The 25034-nt window shown below is 44.2% G+C and overlaps 1 protein-coding gene across 2 annotated transcripts; it reads right to left on the bottom strand.

Moving 5' to 3' along the window:
* Positions 1 to 534: 534 nt before the first annotated feature.
* On the bottom strand, positions 535 to 21215 carry pdgfab (platelet-derived growth factor alpha polypeptide b). 2 transcript variants are annotated; one of them, XR_009665842.1, is made up of 7 exons: positions 20571 to 21215; positions 19222 to 19318; positions 14682 to 14816; positions 13297 to 13487; positions 3740 to 3866; positions 2262 to 2386; positions 535 to 1607 (listed from the first exon to the last, which is right to left on the bottom strand). XR_009665842.1 is itself a non-coding variant. In XM_061027379.1 (6 exons), exons 1-6 carry the CDS (start codon positions 20628 to 20630, stop codon positions 1594 to 1596), a joined length of 624 nt encoding a protein of 207 aa, XP_060883362.1. In that variant the 5' UTR covers positions 20631 to 21214; the 3' UTR covers positions 535 to 1593. The 2 variants fall into 2 exon arrangements, 1 of the variants encoding a protein (XP_060883362.1); XM_061027379.1 differs by lacking the exon at positions 2262 to 2386 and having other exon boundaries at positions 20571 to 21214.
* Between the last annotated feature and the right edge of the window lie 3819 nt (positions 21216 to 25034).

The following is a 25034-nucleotide window of genomic DNA, read 5'->3' as shown; positions in this document are numbered from 1 at the left end:
CTCCTGTCGACAGAGGAGTAAAGCCTGGCTCAACAAGGAGCCCATTCATGCATTTGTCGATTTGCTTTGCTCGCTCATTCCCTCTTTGAGGTGGACTTTGCTCTTTGCAGGCAAAACATGTGTACTTGTGCAGCTAGGCAGAAGGGTGGGCACATTTCTTATCACTGAGTGATATGGGTGAAAAATAGTTGTAGGCAGGAAAGAAATCATGTTTGTGAGCACACATACACCTATATCATGCACGCATTCATGAACTTGGGTTGTTCTGACGTTTTTAGGGGAATTGATAAATACTGTCAGTAGTTACTTAAACTAATAAGATATGCTTATCATGGCTGTGGAATAATCTGAGGTCTGTTTGAAGTTGCCATGTTTGAGCTTCTAATCCCTCCTTTTCACAGCTCGGATGCACTGGCAGCCCTTTCTCAGTTGTCAGTTCCGCCTCCCTCCCCCAAATTTCTGCATCTTTTCCACTGGATAAAAAAAACAAACAAGCATTCAACCACAACAAAAGAAATAAAACATAATTCCTGCTTGGATATATGTAAGCTTGATATATTTCATAACAAAAATAAAGCATCTTCCTGTACTGACTCTCACATCTCCTCCTTGCACACATATATCCAAACCATATACAAGACTTGACATTCAAATATACTGTAATATAATAAGAAACATGGATGACATGAATAACATTAACTAAAAAAAAGATGACAATGGGATTGTGATGGTTACAAAGAACTGAAGTGGACCTCACAGACCACACAGTTTTGCATGTCTCCAAAATCATTAAAACATCTTTTTTGTTCTTTCTTTCTTTTATGCCGGAAGAGACAGAAAGCAAACGTCCACACAGATAAATAGTTTGTAAGTAGCGGCGCGTCTTCCTTCTCAAATTGAACTGTACAAAGCAAGTGTAAAAGTCACAAGGTCATGGAGCACGTCCTCTATACTTAGAGCACATATCCAAAACTCAAAATGTTTGATACTCCATTGAGTCTTTATAGAAAACACCTCAAATTGTCTCTCGCCGTCTGTCGTTCTTTTCATTGTCTTCCGTCCCTCCGTCTGTCTTCAGTGAGTGCCAGAGTCATTCAAGCAGGGCAGGGCACCTTTATGTTGCCTAGCTGGAGGTCATCCACAGCCGGCACTGTTTTGAAATCTGGAGCACCAGATGCCCACAGAAAAAAAACTTCTTCAACCTGTTTCATAGCCATTTCTGTTATCCGTCTTGGAACAAAGTCAATCAAAATGTTCAACAAAAATCCCTTTCAACATCTCCCCTCGGCCTCTTTCTGCCCCGCCGAGCTCTACGCCAATCTTCTGCTCAGTCAGCGGCAGGGATCAGTTGTCCGGAGAGGTGGCGTACCACAGAGGAAGTCACTGGTTAATGTTTTAAGAAAAAGCACCTTTGGCATCTTATTTATTTTAAGTTTTTTCGTCTATAGTTGATCTGACATCTTTACAGAAAAGTTTGTGTTTGTTTAAACGAAGGTTGCATGGCAGTGGGGAAGAGGACAGAGCAGGTCTCCTGTTGGTGGTGTCCGCTATTTAGGTCACTCCCACGCTGAAGTCCCCTTGTTCTGATTGGTCTCACCTCACGTCCACTGTGGGAGAGAGGGACATTGTTGTTAGTATCGTAGTTTTACAAACACAACACAGAAGATTTTTTTTATGTAAAGAGAATGATTTTAATCCCAATGGCATCAATTTGTTCATGCTTTTAAAACAAGCTGACACAACACACAACGTTCAAATCTTGTTTCTTCAAGACAGGGATCAGTCCAAACATCATAACGTCCAGTGATTTTTGTGTTTCAATTTGTTTGTGCCGAAAGTAAAAGACAGAGAGGCGGATGAGAAATGATTCTGGTACTTTTTGTTGTTGCAAGAAACCCCTCTCTCTTTTACTTTCAGAGTATAAAAGGAATAGACATTTGTGATGATAAGGTGAAGGAGCAGTGAAACAAGCATTAACATATAGTGAACCCTGTCTTATTGTGAAAAACGAACAACAGAACAGTGCACACAACCCCACAAACACATAGCATATATATGTAGAATGCATGCTTAGCAGGCCACAAATCAGCATGCAGCATTGACTTGGGTACAGAGCATGGTACTCATTAGCCCTCCCTCCTCTCACACTGATTGGCTGTGATGTGATTGGTGACGGTGATTGACAGGCCCTTTTTGTGCCCTGATTGGGCGTTCGGTGCAGTGCCAAAAGGTGGGAAAACACTGCGGTGCTAAAGTCCTACCTGTTCCCTTCACAGCTCTCCAGTGGACTTTGGGTAATGAGTGCAACTTTATTATGTTGCCAATAAATCCTTGCTGGGTCTTAACTTTTTAGGTTTCCTTTTTTTACCTTTAGCCCTATGGTGGCCTGAAAACACAAAGTCAGGGAGGGTGGATAGGAAGGAGGGTTAAAAGCAAGAAACAAGGTTTTTATGGCACAGAAAGAGGCACAACAGCCCTGGGACAGAAGCGAAGAGTGCAAAGATATGACACACTATAAATACTTCAGATTCCTTATCAGCACACATCACAGCGCTTATCTGCTCTCAGGGAGAGAAAAGCTCCAGATCAAGGCATGGGCAGTTTTACCTGCCGTCATGCCAAGCAGCCTTTGGACACCCTCCCTTAACACACAGTCTTGCGTACACTTTCACACACACAAACACACGTATCCTCTCTGAGCCAGGCAGACACACACAAGCTGCATAGTTTTGCAATAGCAGGCCAACACACAGGTGTGTCTGTCTGTTTGGGAGCAATTATGGAAAAAGGTCATTCAGTGCAAAGCCGATGGGCCAGACAGAAAGAGAGAGAGATCATTCACCATATTCTCACAGCAGCCGTTTTCCTCTGACATCATGCTCAGGGTGGGAAGTTCAATTACTGTTATAATCTTGAACTAATGTATTCCAGGTTAGCCAGTAATTTAATCATAGGGAGTCTGGCAAGTTTTTGATATGTCATCACTTCTTGATTTATTAAAAACATATCATTGAAAGTAAATATCCAGATCATATTTCAAGGTTATAACAAAACATTTTTTTTAACTTATTCACTACTCAGAACTACAGTTTGTCTCAACAGCTGACTATAGCATTCAACTATTTCCCAGCTAACACAACAGTACTGTTGGATAGCTAACATTGCAGTTAGCTGTAGTAATTTACAACTCTCCTATCGTATCCTATAAAATTTTAACCAGTACTGTTAGCTAAGAAGTGTAAAAAGTTAGCTTTGTAGGAAGTTGTTGAAATATTGCTATTTGTTAGCTTGTAAAGTATTGTTAACAAGCTAACATTACCAATAGCTTGGAATGTACACCTTTCCCATCACTATTTAAGGGTTTTGTTTGCTAATAAGTGGTTGAATGCTGACTTTAGCAAACAAGTAAAAAAAAAATTGCCTGACAACCTTCTTGATTTTTAATGTTATTGTGTTTTCAGATTCTTACAACTGAGGAGCTGTGAACAGATAACAATCTGTCAAATTCCCAATATACGACTTGAAAATGGGAACACAACAGTCTAGCATTACAACAGCAATTTAGCCTCCCAGGAAAATGGCAGCCATGCAAATATGGTTTAATAGACAGCCATGAGGGACGGCATAGAAGCATGATGTGGGGTATGGCATACGGACGAGGGTCATCAGCCTTATTAAAAAGGCAATGCTGGAAAAATATTTTAAAACGATGTATTATATCTTCGAGGGTCAAATTTACCTGGTTCTGCATCTGAGTGCTCCACCACGTGATGTTGTGACGTGCACACACACTCCAGGTGGTCTTCTAACCGCACAAAGACCTCTTTCAGCTTGGGTCTCCTCCTCACGTACTCCACCTTTGCTACCTGCAGAGAGGAAGAGAGAAAAGGTCAGCTACAGAGCCAGCTCATACGCCACCATTACTCTTCGCCGTGCATGTGTCTTCAGTGAATGCACGCACTCTTTGCAGGTCTGCTAACATCAAGAGGCGTAGCGCTGTGACTGATGACTCCTTCATAAACTGATTCATAAAATAGCCGCTGCGTTGCCTTGCCATGTTTGAAGTGTGACGGCAGCATTCCTCAGAGGCTGATGCATTGAGTTCCTTGGGCAGGATGCATTATGGGTTGTTGATCAGGTGTGTAAATACTGAATGGAGTGTATGACCCCGTCCAAGCAAGCTCAAACAATGGGAGTCAGGAGAGATTAAGGGTAGGAAGGGGGAGCAGGACACGCCTTTGGGCCCAGGGAAGGTTTACCCTGGCAGGGGAAGAGAGGCTGGGAGATCCCCCCTCCCTGCTCCAGGCCTAGAACGTCTACATCCAGACAGATACACACCTAAACTCTCTCACCTTGTTCCAACATGTAGGCTGCTTATAACCACATTAATTCTTCTCCATGGGTTAGGGAAAGTGTTGCCTAACATGTGCATGCAAGAAACACAGTTTACATGGTCTAATATAAGCAGTAGAACCCTAGAGAGCTGCAATCTAACACAGAAAAGCCATGCAGGAATTCAGGTCCTTGAGTCCGACTAAAACCCTCTCCATTTAACACAACAGGGCTGACCTCCACTTCCCACCCAACAGCTCATAATGAAAAGGGCCGATCCTCGGAGGGTATGAATAGGCTATGTTGATTAAAGCTTAGATGAAAGCTGAATAGAGAAGGTTGCACGGAGGTTATGATGATCTTGTTGTGTAACTCAGGGGAGGTGGCTTCATCCCTCTCTGATCTGAGTGCCAAGGGCAGGTAACCTCCCCGCTCACCACTGAGGAGCCTGGGGGCCACATGGAAACAATATCCCTTAGCTTCACCTATCTTCCTGGTCACTGCACGAGAGCGGATATTGGCTGACAATCTCCCAGTGTTATGAACAACACGGTTTTGCAGTCGGCATGCGGCGCACACACGCACAGACGGAGGACCAAAACTCATGAGAGGCTTTCTTTCCTCTATCCTGTAATGGCAATCAGCCAAGGCTGGCTCTCAGTGGTGAATTAGTCATGCAGACAAACGAACATACCAATCCCTGTCTGATAAAACAAAGTATTATGTTGACATTCACACAGCTAGAGCTGCCTCATGTCAGTGCTGTAACAATACCTGGAGGGTCATCTGGGGAGGCTAAAACTGTAAACGGGGACCGGCGGTTTTCATTTTCTTTTGAAACTGTTTCTTTCCATGGACAGAAAGAAGAGAGGGAGTGAAAAGAGGGAAAGCAAGCAAGAGGAGGTATGCAGTGAGCAAACAGAGGACAATGGTGTCTGAGTTAGCGGTGGTATATTTGCTGTTATCTGCCCTGACAGAAAGAGAGAAAGAGGGTGAAAGGGCCGTGGCAGGGAAGAACTGAAACAGGAACATGGACCATGTGTGCGTGTGTGTGCAAACAGAGGAGGTCATTTAAGGAAGAGGGAGGAGGGACTGACCATGATCATGACTAGCATAAGATGACATTCATGTGTTACCCATTAACGTTTCGTTTCTGGGTTACCCACTGGGGAAATTCATTATACAAACACTAACAGGAGCGATAGGAAAGTTCACCATTGCTAATATTTAATCAAATTATCAGACTGAAAAACAGGGTGTGAGGGTGAAAGGGAAGGAAAGAAAGAGACGACTATCTCTGCGGACAGCCCTGCTGCTATTGGTGACCGGACTCTCTGAGCTGAGGGGGGTCTAGGAAGCTCAAAGAGTCCAACACTGATTCAAACGACTAATACACAAACACACACACACACACACACACACACACACACACACTAAGACTGAAACTCAAACTCTTCTGGCCAAACAAACAGCTATTGACAGAAGAATAAAGTGACGGGTCCACTTGATAAGAGGCCCAGCGGTGGGCTTGTCTCCTTGGCTCTCACAGCAGGGTTGAAAATGCTCCTGGAAAGAGTTACCACACACATTGGCACTTTCATATTTGTGTGTCAATGTGTATAACTGTGCTATAATCCTTCTCAATAAGCCTCTGATCTGCCCACTTTGTCAACACTCTCTCTTTCTGTCCTGTTTCCTGCTTTTCTGTTATGGGAAAAGCTTGACACTCTAACATGGTTTCCACTTAACATCCACATTTAATTCCCCCCCGTCTTCCATTTTTAGTTACTTTTTCACTCAATCCGAGGCAGAGTCAATGACTTCCCACATAAAACATACATCACAAAGAGACCCCCCCCCATGCTACGACGAGGGGCCCCATACTCTCTTTGTATAAATCAAACCACTCCAAGCTCCATAGAAAGCCGGGACCCTGAGAAAAAGTCCCGTGAGGGGGCTTTCGGAATGATATCCGATCCAGAGGGTTAGGGTGAGGCAGGGGGCTCTTCCCCTCGGGTTTGTCCTCAGTGTCTCTGCGGCACTCCGTGTGAAGGCGATTGTCCCGTTCAGACTAATTGGGAATTCCCTGAGCACAAAGCGCTGATGAGAGCAGGATGGAGGGGAAAGTTTTAAACCGGCCTTCCAAGGAAAACACAAACAGTGAATGTTGATGTGCACCGCGGGCTATCAAGAACTGGAACAGCGACAGAATCAGGCAAAACAAATAAGAATGCATATGTGTGTGTCGGGGAAATGAAGGGGAGGAAAGAAGCAGAACAGGGTGGCATTTCATTTATCGTCAGAGACATTTTGAAGGGGAGCATGTCAGAGCCTTTGCAACAGAAGAAATCTCTTGTGAGGTGATACAACCGTGAGTGGCCGGAGCGGATTCATTCGTCGGACTGTCCTCTGAAATCAAAAGAGAGAAAAATCTCCCCCTCAAGAAAGGCAAGATTATCTGCAGACTGTTCTGAGTGAAAACCACAGCAGACGCAGACCGAACATCAGACAAACCAAGCCGAGACAACCTGCTGCTGCCCTCTGCTTCAACCCACAACACACACACTCAGGCATGGGGTGGAAGGGGTTATCACAGGCAGTGTGCGGAGAAGAGAGGAAGCAAAGAGAGCATTTATCATAGACCTGCAATGCCAAAAGGGCTCTTCATGGCACACCAATCTCTCCTTATCTCTCTTTCTCACACACACACTAATGTCTCTCCAGATGTGAATATGCATCGTGAACCCATTGTGCACTCTGCTTTCCCCCCCTCTGCTTAAATATCATGCAATATCGAATATCAAAGAATCTAAGGATGTGTGATCCTTCCATTTAATTCTTCCCTCCTCCCCATTTCTTTACAGAGTTGCAGATGAGAAAGACATTACTGAGCACTTAAAAGAGAGGAAAGTAAATAAGATTTTAATGAGAGAGCAAAAAAGACTGCTCTTAGACTGACAGAGTGGTAAAATTAAAGAGTGGGAGATTGCTCAGCTGCAGGAGAGAGACAGAAAGGGTGAGGAGGGAGTGAACAACTATTTCACATAAGAGACAATCAGACTCCAAAGATTGAGCGGAGAAGAGAGGTGCAAGTGGAGGGGGGAGGATGAAGTCAGAGGGGAAGACCCAAAGGGAGGACAGGAGAAGAGGAGTGAAGGAAAATACAATATGAAGTAAAATATGATTAAAATAAGCCCGCTCCTTCTCCTGCTCTGGCTGACGCATTCCAGCCGGCGTTGCGGTAGCCAAACTCTTCGGCTTCTGGCTTGGTCGGGACGCTCCCATGGTCTCTGACCCGCCCCTCAACCCCCGCCGCGCACCCCGCACACACATTTATACACACACACACACACACACAAACTCCTTCACCCTTCTTCATCTCGTCGAAAAAGCTGCGTGAATCAAAGGGAAAATAATTCACAGCTGCAGAAGGACTTCAAACAGGGAGGCCCCTCTTTCCCATAATGCCCCCCTTCCCCACGTAATCCACAGGACCCCTCAGACGATCATAAATCATGCTCACTGTATCACCGTCACCGTCTTTTATTTATGAAACACCCCGTAAGTCAGGGTCCCACACAACCGCAGGACTACAGCTACCGCTTCCCCCAACACCAAGATCTGACCCAGCATCACTGAGGTAACTGTCAGTCTGCGAGTGTGTGTGTGTGTTTATGTGTGTGTGATGGGGTCGGGGCCGGGGCCAGCACAGGGAGATGTGTGGACCCCCACACTCAGCACTGAGGCTATATCCGCCTGGCCTCTGTCAGCCACCACTTTGATCCTGCAGCCATCAACACTTCATTACTTTGCAGGCCCGTCTTCCTCTCGCCGCCGCTTCTTACAAATGGCCTTGTCCCTGTGCTGCGGTGGGGGGAGTTTACGTAGCGTAGCATAAAGCACGCACTCTCTCATACACACATACACTGAGACAAATAATCCCCTTCTTGGGTTTACACAGATGTGCGCTGACGACCCTCTCTGACCTCTGCAGAATACTTGTTCATTTCTTCAAGGACCATCAAAAGTTTCCAGCTACTCATCCAAACTGAATGAGAGAAAATCTACTTTATTGTTGGAAAACTTGATTGAGCACATGTGTGATGAAAATGAAACCCTTTTTTTTCCTTTTTGGTTCTATTTTGGTTAATTTAGATGATTTGGGTAATTTAAAAAGTACTTGCCATAACAACACAACATCTGCCATCTAAATCTGTTGCTAAATTTGTAGGACTCATTTATGCTTTCTTAATATTTTCTTTCTACTTTCTTCTCTGAGAGGCACTCTTTGAGATGTCGTTAAATGAGGAAAAATAAGGAGTGTCACCATGTCTGAATCTGCCGATGTGGGTGAGTAAATGATGAAGGGGGTTATAATGAATTTACAGGCCAAATGTAGTGCAGAAGCCTCATGAGTTAATGAGTGAGAGGATGAGTGGCAGCTCCATTATTGGCCTGTATCATGAGCTGTTTAATCAGCCCCACAGGAACAGCAAACACTGACTCAAACACATACTCACACACAATTTTAAACAAAGACTTGTGTGCAAAATAATTCATAAATGCACCTTGGGAATGATACCTAACCTCCTCTTAATCCCACACACATCTTACATAAGTTTCTTAGGTACTGCTGTCAACGATCGTTGCTTGTTTTATGCTTGACTTTGTCGAGCAAGCCTCAGAGCCAAAAGCACTGAGAAAACCATCAGAAACACTGGACACAGCTGCAGCAGACAGAAAGAAAGAAAAAGAAGTGAGGAGGAAAGCCACAGAGGATACAGGAGAGAACAGGAGGTCGGAAAAAACAGATATGAGAGAGGAGAGATTAAGGAGGATGTTTGGGAGAATGCATCCTGTGCCATGAAAACGCCAATGTTCAACCAGACTTTTCAAATAAAGAAGAAAGAGAAATTGATAAGAAATATTGAGGAATGATGGAGAGGAAAGGGAGAGCCAATATGCTGGAGTACATGGAGAGAAGATGATGTCATTTAAAGTTGAGAGGAAATTAAAAAAAGGGGGATACGGAGGAGGTACAGAAATGGTGGGATGGTACAGTCTGAATCAAAGGAGGGGCACAAAAAATATAAATGCAGCAATATATCTTCATCCTGGCTCGTGTGATACAAAAGTGGAATCACTGGTGCTGAACATGTGCATTTCAGTTTAAAAGAATACAGCGCTCTAAACACATTTCTCTGCCATTAGACACACCGCCTCACTACTTCATGACTCCTCACAGACGTGAATGAGGGTAACATAAGACAAAGTTGACAGCAGGATAAAGGAAAACCAAAAAGACTGCAGGAGATTGGTCAGACAGCGGTGAAAAGAAGTTAAAGGATGAAGCATGATAAGAGGGGGAACTGAAAGCAAATGTCAGTGAATAAATACATCCATCCTGCACTGCATTTTGTATTTTTCACTAAATCAGATATAGTGAAGTCTCACTATAAGATTGTCTTGCAATACTTCAATTAATGCAGAATGGATGTATTGCGATATTAAAGCTATCATGATCAATGTATCATGTATCTTGAGTCACCCTGTGATTCCCACCCCTGATTTGGATCCATAATACTTTTTGAAATTCTGTATGCATCGCTCCTCTGTCTGTTTCTCCAACCCATTCCCTCTCTCTGTTTCTTCTTCCACCCCTGTGCCTCTCACTTAATCTGTCGTAAATACTGAAACTGGCAAGACTCTTATCTTTACACCTGTCCCATTCACAGTGTCCTTCCATGACCTGGCAAGCTGACAACACAAAAACAACTGATATAAACCTAGATATGCACAAATAAAGTATTAAAAGTCAATGACAGTGAAATAGTGCACTGTGAAATGAAAGAGAGATTTAAAAAAGGAGGGAAAGGGGAAGCAGGAAAAGAAAGAGAGACTTTAAGATCTTCCCCTTCTCCTCCCTCAGGCTGGTCCTATTTAAAGTTGTCTTCTCACTGCTGAACAGCACAGGCTTGTACTGTACTGGGCGTGTACAGACCTGTTCCTTCTTTTTTTAGGGGGGGGGGGGGGGTCATAGCAGGAAAGGGAGAGAAACAGAAAAGGGGAATAAATAAAAGGTGCATTCGGACAAATGTATAGTGGCATGAGTTGGAAAGAAACATGGTGAATGTGTTCCTTTCCCATCCTTGGCCAGCAGAAGAAAAACAAGTCAGGCCAAGGGTAGACGGGCAACATTTTTAGCTTTCTAATAAACGGAGGGAGAAGCACAAACTGAACCCCTGTTCAGACTCACTGCTTAGAGGACAGACAGGAAAAAAAAACTTGGCATCAGACAATGTTTCTCACACACAATGCGGTGAATGTGTCCTGACCGGAGCGAGCCCTGACTGATGACCTTTCTAGGCATACAACGCCTCTCGGCCACCCTCGCCCACGGCTAGAACCACATGGAAAAACGGGGAACCCTGCCCATTGTTGTCCCTCACAAGTCTGTGTGTGCATTCTGTCCTCAGTGTCATGAGGGGGACACGGACAAAGTCGCATGGATCCCGACATTCCAGGAATAGCTGAATCAAGCCTTATAGGAGGTTTTTCCGCCATCGTCAGTGTCTCTCCATCCCTCCTTGTCACAGCGATCACAGACAGAGGACCTATTGAGGAAGATGTACGCTGACTGTCTGGCCGACTGGGAGTCAGACAAGCTTGCATGCAGACAAAAAGAGTCACAGAGTTGTGTTTTATATCAGAGCTGGCCTCTCTTACCACAATATGAGTCAGCATTTCTAACCATAAACTCCCGTGCCCTGGATGCAGAACTCCACAATGATAGCCTTGTCCCTGTCAGACTAAAGGAGTTTAAAAATCCTCACCAATTTGTAGAAAATTGATTGGATTAGAAACATACATAGACACTTCACAGATACTGTATCTTCTATCTAAATCTCAAAAAAGACACACACTACAAGATACAGTCATCTTGTGGCAAGATTTTTTTCGCAAGTGCCAGGGACGGCATGTTACTCCTCATGTGATCTTGTATGATGTAATGAGATAAATAGGGAAGCAGATGTAAACAAAAGAGAGCTTGTGTCGGTTCCCTAGTCCCTACACAGGGAGTTCTCTGCAGTTGACTACATAGTAAACTCATGGGCACAATAAGAAAAAAAAAACATTTAGGACACTACTCGCTGTATCTCTGGCTGCTGCTAATGACATCGAAGCTGTTAAAACACAAAGCAACAATGGCTGGGGATCAATAATCCATAATGGCATGAATTTTAGAGATTATGGTGTATATTGCTTGGATAGCTAGCATGGTTGTGTACTACTTTCACAATGCATTGTGGGATACAGTGATTCCTATATAGGGTGAGATAATGCTCAATCATTATTCGGACAATGCTACAAAACAGCAATTGCCTTCTAGTCCACTATCTAGTGTGTAGTTGGTGTTTTTTCGGACACAGCCAGAGCCTAACTACAAGCAGTTGTAATAATGCTCTGCAGTGAGAAAACCTGAGCAGAAGGCTGAATGAGTCTAGGCTTAGTCAACACATGTTGTCTGTTCTTATGCAAAACTGGAGGTGAGATCGCCCCTGTTTGTTTCTTGTTAACAATAGCAGGCTAGCTAGTGTTAACAGAAGTGATGGAATATTTATCAATGCTTGGAAACACCGTCATTGGCACCAGATGTTCTGTGCATATTCCTGTGCCAACTGGGGTCCCAGACCAGATTCTTCCCTCACATGCCAAGAGGGGCAAGTCTTGTGTAAACCATCCCAATCCTTCTCGTCTGAGCCCGATCTTACTGTTCTAACTTTACAGTTCAAAGAAGAGGTCACGGATACTGAAATCTTCCTGCCCTGTGCCAGTGTGCCAAGGGGGAAGGAGGCAGCAGCAGGTGGGTTCGGTATTTGTTTTATTACTTTTCTGCTCCATTTGAGGCGGCAATGCTAAAACCTTGCGTGAGGAGCATTTGAGAAAGCAATCTCACAGTGCCCATAGCCGGACAAGATCACAATGATTAAAGAGACAACAGAGTGCACAGACAGGCTTGAAGAGAAACACAAACACATTCAGAGTGTTCCAGGCTTTCCTGTTTATCCCCAGCTTGTCTCTTACTCTTACAGAACAGAGCACATAACTCCCATACCTCCAAACAGAGCTGTACACCGGCTAAGAGTCTGTAGTGTAAATACAGCAGAAATACTACTCAGCTCCAGCCCCCGTGTCTCCTCTGATCCTGAACAGAAGGACATGTTTTTAAGCTACCGATGCCAACCAGCCACTGAGAACAGTGCAACCCTCTTCATCCCTCTCTCTTTTTCTCGGTCGCCTTGTCTCCTCCAGACTTTCTGCTTCCAGAAAAAGACAAAGAGCCAAACAAACACAGAGCCGAGGGATAGCAAGGCAGTAGCAGATGACACTCAGACATTCTCAAGGTACAGATTCTCTTTTGTCTTTCTGTCTGCTTAATATCTGGCAGAAGCATCCCTCTATGGTAGATTCTTCAGCAGGTCTACCGGTGAAGGTACCAACCACCCTCCCTGCCTGCCTGTCCCCTCTATCCTCTGCTCTACCTCGCTCCCCACATCCTGGCACAGGCACCTTGGCCTCTCACCAAACATGGGATAGAGTGATGAGGAAAGAGGGTGGTGATCTGCTGTAATCGAAGGAGAGGGGGCAGCAGAGGTAGGGTGCCCACTGTTTGGGTACTTGCCAAAAAGATTAAAATAAAGAGGAGATGTGGAGTGAAAGAAGGCAGAAGAGAAGGCACGGAGCATGAAGGAAGGCACAATAACCCAGCCTTGCATATGATTTACTTACCTGGTGAGGTGGAAAGTGTTGGGAGTAGGTGCGTTTGTGGAATAAATGAGGTGACTATGATATACGACGAACGTGTTTCACCTTGCAATGCACTTGTGTTTTGAATGGAGTGTCTAAAAAGCTGACTTAAGCAATTCAAAAGAGATTGCAGGCAATGTGGTGTGTGTTTCATACCTTAACGGTGCGGTGGTGCTTGCGGGAAGGGTGACAGCGCATGTTGCTCGTGTTGCAGCAGCCTGTGCAGCGCTTCACCTCCACGCAGGGCGGCCATATCAGGAAGTTGGCAGACGTCGGATCCACCTGGCTCCTGGGGATCTCGTAGATCACCGTCCGCGTCTTACACACCGCCGGGACCGCCTCCTCCACTGGAAGACGAGAGAAAGGGAGAAAGGAGGAGCCGCGTTCAGTGACACATTTTACGAATACCCACACGCTGATGCATTGTTGTAATCCGTCCTTTTCCCTCCCAGCTGCTGTATGCATTCCTTAACCGCTCATTATATGATGACTCACTTGATGTGGTAGCTGTTGGTCTCACCTCGGATCACACCCAGCCTCTTTTTGAGGCTGTTAAGAGGACTAGTTATCCCAAAAGCTGATCTCATATCTAAGCTAAGGAGCTTTAGGATCAAGTCTGTGAGCCATAAAGAGACTGTTCCTTTGTTCAGAGCGCTCACTGGGGTTAATGCAGCGTGACTAGGCCAGAAAACCTTAATATGTGTCCGTGGGAAATCTTATAATGGCCTTTGACACTGTAGGTCTAAGTGGAAAGAGGAAGTCAGTAAGCATTCATTTGAGATTTAATGCACTGACAGGCACTCAGACCTAAAGATGTGTCAGAGAGTGTACAGCGAGATACCATTATGTTGTAAAGATGATATGTGCAGAACGAGAGGGCTTTTGTGGACAGCTGCCAAAATAGTATACTGTATCATACACTTATGATACGGAGCGCATACATGAAATACGACCTGTGTGTGCCGCAGGGAAGGATGTAAAGAACACTCAACCAGTCTTAACACACACATCATACACTTCATGTTATCCTCCATGCCTCGATCAGATATCGTACCGCGTGGCGTTTTATGAAGAAATCTGACTGAGAGCCCAGGCGAGCTGCAACTTGAGCCTCGAATGCCTGGAATTTCCACGCTCAAGGATAAATTTCTCTCCTGACGCGTGTCTCTTAGATCTGCACGCCTCCGGCCAATTATGAAGCTTCATGTCAGACGTCCTCGGCAACCTCACACACCAGCCTCGTTTCTCATGATTCCCTGATTGCCATAAATACTAGGTAGATGTCTTCATTATGGTTATTTCTCTCCACCGTAAAGCAGTATAAAAGCCACTAACTATTAGCTCAGTTTGAAATTAGTACAAAGTGATCCGTTTCATCTCCTGGGAACTCATGTTTCAGGGGTGATATTGAGGTGGAGGTTATTTTTAGGGCATTATGACACTGAAATAAGCCGTGCCAAGTTGTGATGTATATAGAGTAATCATGATGCAACCTGTAGGCTGCACAGTGAAGCATATAGTATTCATTCATTCAAGCTTACCAAGGCTCCTCTTGCGTCGGCTGTGGAGCTGGGAGCTCTTCAGGCCGTTGTAGTAACCATGATGACGGGAGAAGTTCTTATGATGGTTGTGGTACTTGTGATGTTTGGGCTCCTCGATGACATCGTTTCCCGTACCTCGTCAAAACAGAAGGCAGACTTTTTAATAATGTCACACAGAGTAGGAAGTAAACACTTATTCAACCAATAAAACATGAAAACTATGAGCAAGTTAACCACCACTGCAGACTGAGGTTGGTGGTTTGTTAAGCTCCACCGAGGCGGTGTGTGACCCGCCACTGAAGTTTTTATACATCTCCTCCACAACACACAATGTGTCGGTTACTCACATGGCCATAATGACATTGTAACTTCCTACTGCCTTCCTGAGATGTATGTAACACGTTTGATTCCCTAAAAGGCTTTGGGTTCCCTTAAACGTGCTCGAAGGCAGACAAGGTTACTGCCGATGATTACACAAATTGTGGTAAACAGTTCCGAGTACACCGGGCGGGTACACACAGCAGGCACATTTTTACACAGACCTTTGTGTAATTGCACACTTTTTGTGTGTCGGCCACACTCACTCATTTGGCTGAACTTTTCCCAGCAGGAGTAAAGTATCTAGACTCAGGTGAGTCAGCAAACTCCTTCACAAACAAGCACTCAAGAGACTAAAGTGGTCATTTGACAGGTGGTGCTCAGCCACTATTATCCCTGCTCCTAATGAGTGGTTTCTTGTCTCTCATTTAGCTGAAATATTTGCTTTTTCAATCATTCAATTGCTTGGAAAAGTACATGTTTTGTTTTGCTGCAATGGTAAAACTGCAGTCTAATATAGCCAGCTCAGCGTATTCCCAGTCATGGTCATCTGATAAAGCTTGCTTGTTTTGGTCCCCACCCAGAATATGAGGTGGATTACAGAAGAGTGCCAGAGCAGCAATAAAGTGATAAAGCTTCTACGCAGACGATACTGCCTTTTCTCAAAGTCTGAGAGTGTTTGCAAAGTAGGTGGGTCCACCTGTCTGTGGGTACAGGATACCCACCCACCTAGTTCATACAATCCTACACCTGTACACTTAACATAAACATACAACCGACAACTACACAAACCTCTCTTATTATCCTCCATAACATGCTAAAACCCAATGTACACTAGCTCCACAAAGCTTAGCCACAGGCGAACACATTCCACTCCTACAGCTTCTTTGTGCTCCGACCAGAATCTTCTGAAGGGATTTCCTCCACCTATATGTGGTCCACCTCTGGGATTTGTTGTTTATTTGCTTTTAGATGCCTTCTTTTTTTTTTTTTTTTCATGTGTGCCCCTAAGTGAGAGTTGATGGAATTTCCTCCTAGCCTGTCATGCAGTCAGTCAGACAGCCGGTGACCCAGAACCAAAGGTCCGCAGAGAGGAAGTGTTGAGGCCTTGAGTTAAGCAAAGAGCTGAGCTATCAGTCTAGGAGGCCAGTATAGTCGCACACACAGACACACACAGGAATATACTGTACAAATGTCACATACACATATACTCCCCATTGCATGACATATATGTGGAAACACACCTACACTGTCGGCACTGTCAGGTGGATTCATTGTGACAGCTGGCTGATTTTCCTACCCAACAACCTTTTAACACTGCAGGTCACTTACAGAACTCCCACTGTGCCCCCCCTGACTCCACCGTACCTATCCCCCCTCTCTTCATCTCTCCCTTGTCAGGAAAAGGACAGGAGAGAGGGAGGGAGCCACACCAGTGGCCACCCGGAGACAGTTTGTGTCAGAGCTGACAGGAGGAAGGGAGGGAGGGCATAAAGAAGTCCTTTATAGACTGCGGAGTCCTCTTTTCAGCACAATAAAAGGACCTTTCTGTTGGTTTTTTCCTCTGTAAGAGGGGAGAAATGGAGAGAGGCAGGAGGAGAAAGGGGTGTTAAAGAGAAAGGTGGAGACTGTGGAAAACTAGAGTGAGGGGTTTGCTTCTGCGTCGGTTCCAGGTGACTAAGAAGTAATAACACGCCTGGAGCGTCGTCAAACTGAGACAAGAGAAAAGAGGACAGGAGACAGTCTCTTTGCAATGAATCAGGCTTTCATGACTCGCAAATTACTCCCTTCATTAGCTGAGGGCCTCGGCTCCCTCCCTTTACTCCTCCTCCTCTTTTTCTTTCTCCCTTTCCTTGTACAAATAGCCAACATGTTGTTGACTTGTTGTAATAGGTGCCTCCATGAATCTCCCTGTCTCTTCTCTTGGTTTCTTTATGGTCAACAGTTTCACGGATGACTTGACAAAGTGTTGGTTTAGGTCAAATGGGCAAAAGGTCCTCTCTGAGGGTGTGGAAACAGGTAGGAAGTGCAATAACTTTGTTTTGACACTAGTTTTATAGGAAGTGGCACCATGCCGTATCATGCATTAACACACTGCCAGATTTTCATAAACAAAACGGATTGCACAACAAATGGAAGTGCAGCAGACATTAAACCTCCAGAATATTCCTACACCCTCCTCCACCTTCTCCCCTAAGAGTCAGGTTCCCTTTTCTGTCAAAGTCCTTCACAGAGAGAGATAAGAGCAGGCAGGCAAGGGGGGGGGGGGGGGGTTCTGAGGAGGGAGACGGGGAGAGAGAAGAGGAAAAGCGAAGAGAGGCGCACCCTTAGGGGCCAGACAGCCATCTGCAGACTTCAGTAGGGTCATCTCATCTGTCAGTCAGAGCTGAAGACACCATCCTCAAAGGACATGTGCGCATACATACAGCGGCACTGAACTAAACACACAGCCGCTAGTGAAGCCCTGCAGGTTGTTCCAAGTGATCCTGACACATGAAGGCTGAATTATGAAGTGAAATTTCAATTGACAGAGATCTATGAGAATGAAAACAAAGTGCTTAACAAGAAGAAAAACACCAGATATAGAATCCAGAATATCCTGGATGTGTCCTTTGAAAGACAACCTCATACCTCAGATCCTCCTGCTACCACCAGCAGAGGTTTTAACGCCTTATATTGTCTTTTTTCCCCTCTCCTTTCTTGGTTGACATACTATGCCATGTACAGTTCAGCCTATACTGGTAACTTTACTGTGCCGGTCGTCCGCAACAAAAGCTCTGAAAATACCCCTATGGCTGGCGTCAAAGGTCTTTTAACAGGCTGGCCTGGGCCGTCGAGCTGGCCCTCAGACAGATTTATGTCCTCGTAATAATAATCAGCCTACTACTGTTACCCTGCGAAACATTCCTCTGTTTGAAGAAAGACATGTTAATTCAATTATAAACACCTCTTCTCATGCTAGAGGTACTCCAGGGCAGTTATTCTGGGCTTAAAGCGAGCTGATAAACTGTTGTGGAGTTCAGGTTTGTTTTTTAAAATGTAACACATTAATGATGCCGGGCTATTAGTCTTGATTGATACGTTCGTCAGAAAAGCCGTCATGTAGTTACAAAGAAGAACACTTGATACTGGAGTGAAAGACTTGTTTCTGACTATAAATATTAAAGCTGCTAATGAGCTATGACCAGAGAGGAATCTTACATCATTTGGGACAGTTAAAGCAAATTAAGCAATTACCTATTTCCATCAACCAATCTTTAGGGAGAGCACTGAGCTTGATATATGGCCAAAGCCTGTGTAAATAGAGGCTCGTATGAAGGCAAACAGCTTCTTCTGGCGCACCGCTGTAACTCAATCTAACACACCATGAGACAGCCTGGTCCCCCCACCACCGAAGAAGCAGCACCTCCAAGAACCTGAGTCTGAAGAAACCCGCCTGACCCGCAGGCTGCTGTCTCTGTTTACAGGGCGACATATGTGGCAGTCTGCATGCTATAAAGCAAGTTTATTGCAGCAGCTGAAAGAATATGCACGGCTAAATGCCTGCCAGTGAAAGTCCACCTTAGTCACATGTGTACAGTAGACGTACCTATCACGCTTACTGCGTTATCAGACATGCCAGGGCTGCACTAGGCAGCTCCCTTGGCTTCAAAAGATCTTTCAGTATTTTCTTGTAGTCATGCACAAATCAACAGGTGCTGCTGTTTTTACTTCTACTGAAGTATGGTCAAATGAATCACTCAAATATCACTCTCTCCCTAAAGCTTGTCAACAGTTAGGCACTAAGTGTGTGAACATTTTCAATACTCTGCTACTTTTCAATATAACGTGTTTTAAATCGATCAAATCTCAGCTACTTTAATGATCGATAATATTGAAAAGAACCAAAGGCTTAAAAAAATGTTTAGTCATATTCAAAACCAAAAGTCAGTCATAGCTGCCTCACTATGACTGTAATATTTATACAGTATACCAAATGCCCTCATACCAGGAAATGTGCAGGTGACAACAGGGGAAGCTTCCTTTCAAGGTGATTCCACAATAGAGAGTATCACAGCCAGTAATAACGTCTGATGTAACTATGGTGCAGCTGTTTTTAGTGGCATGCTTTGAGAAGTGACGTGACATCAACAATAGCAGCCTCACGTGTGAACTGCAGCTTATGCAAAGGGGTTAAAAATGGAACTCTGTTGAAAAAAGGGTATCGAGAGGCAGAATTTACCTACGGAGTCAATGTCCAGTAGCCGCTGGAGGTCGCTGATGCTGTGGATTTCACTGTGCGACAATCTGTCTATCAGCTCCTGGGGAAACTCCACTTCCTATAGGGGAGGAGGTGGGGAAGGGAAGGGGGGCAAAGAAATCAAACAAGGCACACGAAGGTTAGATTTGCGTCGCGCCAGTGGCAAAACGTGTGAGTAATTGTTTGCCTGTATAAATAAACCTGCTGGCTTTACAAATCCAACAGGAAGACCACTGTTAGAACAACTTTGCAACTATGTGCCAACTACAGCTCAAAGAACTGCCCCATCACACATGAAAAAAGAAGCTGTGCCGAATCCCCTCGAGAAATTGTGCAAATTAAGAACACTGTAAGTTGCATACGAGCAAAGATGCATGCATGTAGGATAAGTTTAAAGTGATTTAATTATCATCTTTGGGTAAGCTCGGCGTTCAGCTAATTCTACAATTAACTCATTTTCCCTGTGCAATGTAATTTGAAGAGCCTACAGATTTCCCTTCCTGCCCCTGGAAGACAATTGGCATTTTAAATGTTTATAATATAAGTACAGCTTTTAGTATTAATTGGATGCCGAATGAAGAAATCGATCCTTGAGAGCCTTGGAATAACTTGTATTAAAGTGTGCCTTATCTTATTTTACTGAAGTGTTTCAGTATTAAATCGTCGCTTTACTGAGGGAATTTGGAACTCAGGGGGCGACGTCTGCCGGTGTGAACAGCAGATCCCGACACATTGCACTTGTTGCGGTCTTGCAAGCACCTCAGCCTGAGCAAACCGCGCAGCCATACAGGAACAGTGGCTATTTATATCGCCCGGAGCGGCGGTTCCCATGAAAGCGCTTAGCCCAACCAAAACGTTTGCCCAGTTGGCTCAGGCTACAAACAGATTTGGCACAAAAGCCAAAAATAACTGCGATGTGCGTCCAAGTGCAGCGTTATGTTGGTTCTCAAAAAGCGTGTTGTCACTGGCTCTCATAGTAGCTGGAGTAATGTGCTGCGTACTCAAAAAATAAATACATATTTAACTTTTTATGTAAATACCCTCTCAGTCTCACTACAATTTTCCCTGCCACTAACAGTTTAGCTCTATTCCAGATTTATTTCAATGTTTAAATCATATAGGCTCATATCTTCCAGTCTAAAAATGGACTTAAATCAAAACTTCGAAATGGCTATTCCACTAGTTTTCTTACTCTTGTGTAGGGTAGGCTACTCTGTTGTGTGAAATGCGCGCTCTGTGGGAACCGTGCACCCTCACAGGAATAAACCCCCGCAGCCCTGAGTGAGGGAGCAGAGGGGCACAATCTGCTCTGAGAGTCCTGGGAACTTTACCTCAGTGGTGGCCAGCAGGTACGTCGTCCACAGCAGGAAGTAACAAAGTGCGACTCTCATCTCCCTTTAATTTTGATTTAACCCCAAATAAGAAAAAGGTGCTGTTCTGTAGGAGCCGCAGAATCGCTCCTGGCCCCACAGGATCCACAACCATCCCCAGCCCGGGGAGAGAACCCGGGGTGTCAGAGCTGCTCGGTGCACTCGATCGGTCTCCCGGTTACACTTGTATAGCTGCAAATGTGGAGAGGCTGAAAGCTGTCTCTTGTTATTCACATTGGACACGCTCTGTGAAGCAGCATGACATGTAGCTCCTCAGGCGCAAGTGGGACAATCCCCAGAGACGAAACCGACGCGCATTGCACTTGTCCTTCACCCTGTTACAAATGGCTTTAAACTTTTGCCCAGTTTACTGAAACCTCAAACACAATAACCCACAGCTTCTAGAATTACGCGCGATTAAGACAATGATTCGGTGATAGTACAAGTCCTTAAAGATTATAATCCAAACGAGCAGATCCTCTCAGAAAATCAGCAGAAAGTTGTCCGTGTTGCACTATCCACAGTGTGTCTTGCAGTAGCAGTGTGCACAGGTCCTTGGCTGTGTAGGACTCTGTAGTGAATGCAGTCAGAGCGCTTCTGAGCCGCTGGATATAGAGAGCCAGCAGCTCTGTGCCCGTTGCGCCTCCCCTCGCGTTTCTGTGATCGTGCATCTATTCAGCGATGGCAGCTGGTTGGCTGGTTAGATGACTTAAGACTCTAGAGCTTGCACCCCCCCCCCCCCCCCCCCCCCTCTCCCCTCTCCCCTCCCCTCCCCCCAACACCCCCTAGTCTGTGTGTGCGTATACATGTCCTTCAGCTGAGAGCCCATTCACAGATTCAGGCTGTAATTGATAGTGATTATCAATGATAGGAAAGATGCAAGACTGACCAAAGTAAGACTTAAGAGGATGAAGTTAATGATACTGTAATCACTTCTCACTGTCATCTGTTTGCACTTTGATTGAATAAAAAAGGGATGTAGCAAATGGGAGACTGATAATGTAATGAGCATTGAATCCTTCATTGTTTCATGGTTTTCTGAATGATTTATAGAGCAAAGGAGACAAAAACATAAAATGATTGTGATCTTTTCTGACTCACATTTCTGATAAAAAAAACATTCATCACAATGTCTTTCGCACTTACTGTCATCAATAAACATGTAGAACGCCTATGAGTGGGCCTGCATAACAAAAATCAAGCAAAATTTGAGGACTGATGGCAAGGGGTGAGAACTACACTATAGTGTCTTAACTGTTAAACACGTGTGTGTGTGTGTGTGTGTGTGTGTGTGTGTGTGAGTGTGTGCATGCATGAGTTTGGGCACACAGGAAGCAACTAGTTTACAGCAGGTTAACAACAGGCTGGTCTTAACTTGTCACGAGGAAGCTGGAGGCTGTGCTGCGCTGGGAGGTCTAGGAGAAGAGCCCGAGGGCCCGATAAACGAGACATACCTGCAGACAGCGTGCACACACATTATCAGCCAGAGGTGACAATCAGCAGGGAGCCAGAGGTCAGCCAACCAGGTGGTCTGCCCTCCACCTTGTCCATTCAGCTGGATCACAGAGCGATATAGGCCCACCCGAGGCCACTGTAGCTGGAAACACTTGCCTGGAGACATCACTGCAACAGCTGGTAGAGTAATTAATATAAATATTTGAATAGGTCTATGAAGTACATTTTAATGTGGCACCAGTGCTGTAAAAAATGTATAATTTCTTTTAAACAAATGCCCCCCTGCAAAAGCCATCTATGTGACACTCTTTGTCCTCTTTTTACATTTACTGCACTGCACCGATCCCTCAGTTTAACTTTGCATGAGTAACTGTGTGCATCTAAGATCATGATGCTATGGCAGGATGACTAACACCAGCCAGTGACAGGCAGGTTCATCATCACCATCATCACCACCATCATCATTTTCGACAGTGTCATAGTGTCGTCACGGTTACATCACAGGTCAGCCTCCCTGCTGTCTGGATTTACACTCTCACTGCAATGCATGAATCATGACTCTCCATCACATCATGGTGGGAAACGTGGAGTTAGAGGAAGAGGTGAGAGATCAGGTCACACAGTTAGAGAGTGATTGTTTTCAGTGGAGCATGAAGAAGAAGTGAGTAGAGGGAAAACGTGTCAAGTGAGGAAGTGAAGATGTGTCATGTTCGTCTGCGGTCAATTTTGTTGTTTTTTGTCACAAGGTTTAAAATAACGAGGAACAGAACTAAACAGAAAACATTTATTCAAACAAAAATGGAAAAATGCAAAATGAAAGCTTACATCTTCAAGTTCCAAAACAAAGTCCATCAAAAGTCCAACTAAAAATACCAAAGGAGAAAAAACAAGAGCCACGAGGAGAAATAAAGAAAAAAACACAGGGAGGCAAGATGTCAAATCCACGACGAACACATGATAGATGAATGAACTGACACAAAAGGGACGGATCGCTGAGGCTAAATGGACACTGGATCAGACACAGGTGAGAGTATGACACAGGTAAAGGCAATCAGGGCAATTAAAACTGGAGAGAGACACATTGAGGCAGGAAGAACAAGACACAGGGAAATAGACTACAAAATAAAATAGCACTGAAAACTAAATTTAGGATTATCAACAGAAAACATTTAAGAAGGAAACAGAGAAACACAAGGATACAAATGACAAAACAAAACAAAGAGAACAAGGAATAAACAAACTAATCAGAGGACATCATTCTCACAGGAAAAAAACAAAAAACAAGCGTTACAGGGAATACATTTTTATCCCACCTTGATAACTGTCATAACAGTATGTTCCAACACCATTGATAGTATTGAGCCCCACAACAACCTTTATAATAGTTTACCTTATTTTTGAGTGGGTAGTCGAATCAACAATAATTCGCCTCAATTCAAAATACGTACCTCACCCAATAAACAGCTTGTATGGATGCCATTAATAAAGATGGAGTGAGTTGTCACAACTTTCTTTAAAACATGTTGCTGGCAACAAATTCAAAATGTGGATGTCATTTTCCAGGAACAGTGAAGTGTCTCAGTTTTGAAATGTCGTCTTGGTGGTGTTTTCAATCAAATCATGCAAATCATCACATTCTTCTTTTATCTACATTTTTACACAACATCAGAACTTATACAACCCCAGGGAACTGGGGATGAGGCTTTGTTTAACTGGAAATAAATAACATTTTGTTACCTACTAATTTAACCCTTCATTGGATGTGAGATAGATGAGAGTAATTACACTGGCTGTTCGATGGTTTTTCATAAAGTGATGCTTTATGGTTATAAATTTAGCTTATAGTATCAGTTTGATCTTAGAGATGGTAAAGGTGATAAGAGGACGATCAGACATAAACATTAAAGCACAAGATGTTGAGGAAACAAATCTGAGGTAGAGAAGAGACTAACATTTCAGGGGTCGAAAAAGAAATCGAAACAAAACCAAACCAAACCATTCCCTCTTTCTCTCCGAACTTCTCTGCTGAGCTGTTAAGGCAACATGTTTACTGGCAACTGAAGTCTGTGTACCTAACAACATTAACCCCATTAAATGCTTTTTATAGATGCTGCTGCACAGTAAATCGAGCCATAAAGACGCCGCGGAGAGGACGGTGATGACTCTCTTTTCTCCCCCCCCCCCGGGCCACACATAGCTCCCAGTGAGGGAAATGGAGGAAAAAGGCCGTCAGAATTTCTAAGAATGTGGCGGATATGAGTTGCATTGCCTTGGGGGGATTGTAGTGTCTTAGTCTGGATGAAGTCTGTCTCTTCTTATCATCTATTTCCACGGTGGGAAGAAGTGATCATTTGAGGAGTCTTTAACCTTGTGAGCCAGAATATCTGTAAGCAGGAGGGGAAGGTCGTAACATGGCAGGAAAATTGAAGTCGTTGTAGACTTATTTTATAGTCAGAATAAACGGATGAATATTGAGATTAAGGAGAATGAGTTTAAGGATGATTCTTTACTAAACATGTACGATTGAAAGGAGATAAAAAGGATTTTGTTCACTTCTTTCTTTAGGTATGCTGGGTCTTTACACAGGAATATAGAAAGAAAAGAAAAGAACAACACATTTAAAAATCTGTATTTAACTGTCAATATCTTTATGAAAATAATTAAAAAAAAAACATATGTTTAACAATAAGCTGAGTAAGAACCCAGAGGTAGCAAAAAGAACAGTCTTCTTCTGATGAGCTTCAAAAATTACAGTTGAAACAGGAGCGCAGATGGCCTAGCGGTTATGTTGTGTGCCCCATGTACAGAGGCTATAGTCCTTTTTGAAGCATCAGTGGGTTCGAATCTGACCTCGGCTGCATGTCATCCTTCACTCTCTCCTCCCAACATTTCCTTTCTCTCCTCAGCTGTCCTAACCAATAAAGGCAATAGACCCCAAAAATAACTCTGAAAAAATTACAAATGACCAGA

This window comes from Labrus mixtus, chromosome 20 (assembly GCF_963584025.1).
Source record: "Labrus mixtus chromosome 20, fLabMix1.1, whole genome shotgun sequence".
In the NCBI taxonomy this organism is placed as follows: domain Eukaryota; kingdom Metazoa; phylum Chordata; class Actinopteri; order Labriformes; family Labridae; genus Labrus; species Labrus mixtus.
Note: the sequence above shows the minus strand (reverse complement) of the source record. Positions and strands in the feature narration are given on the sequence as shown.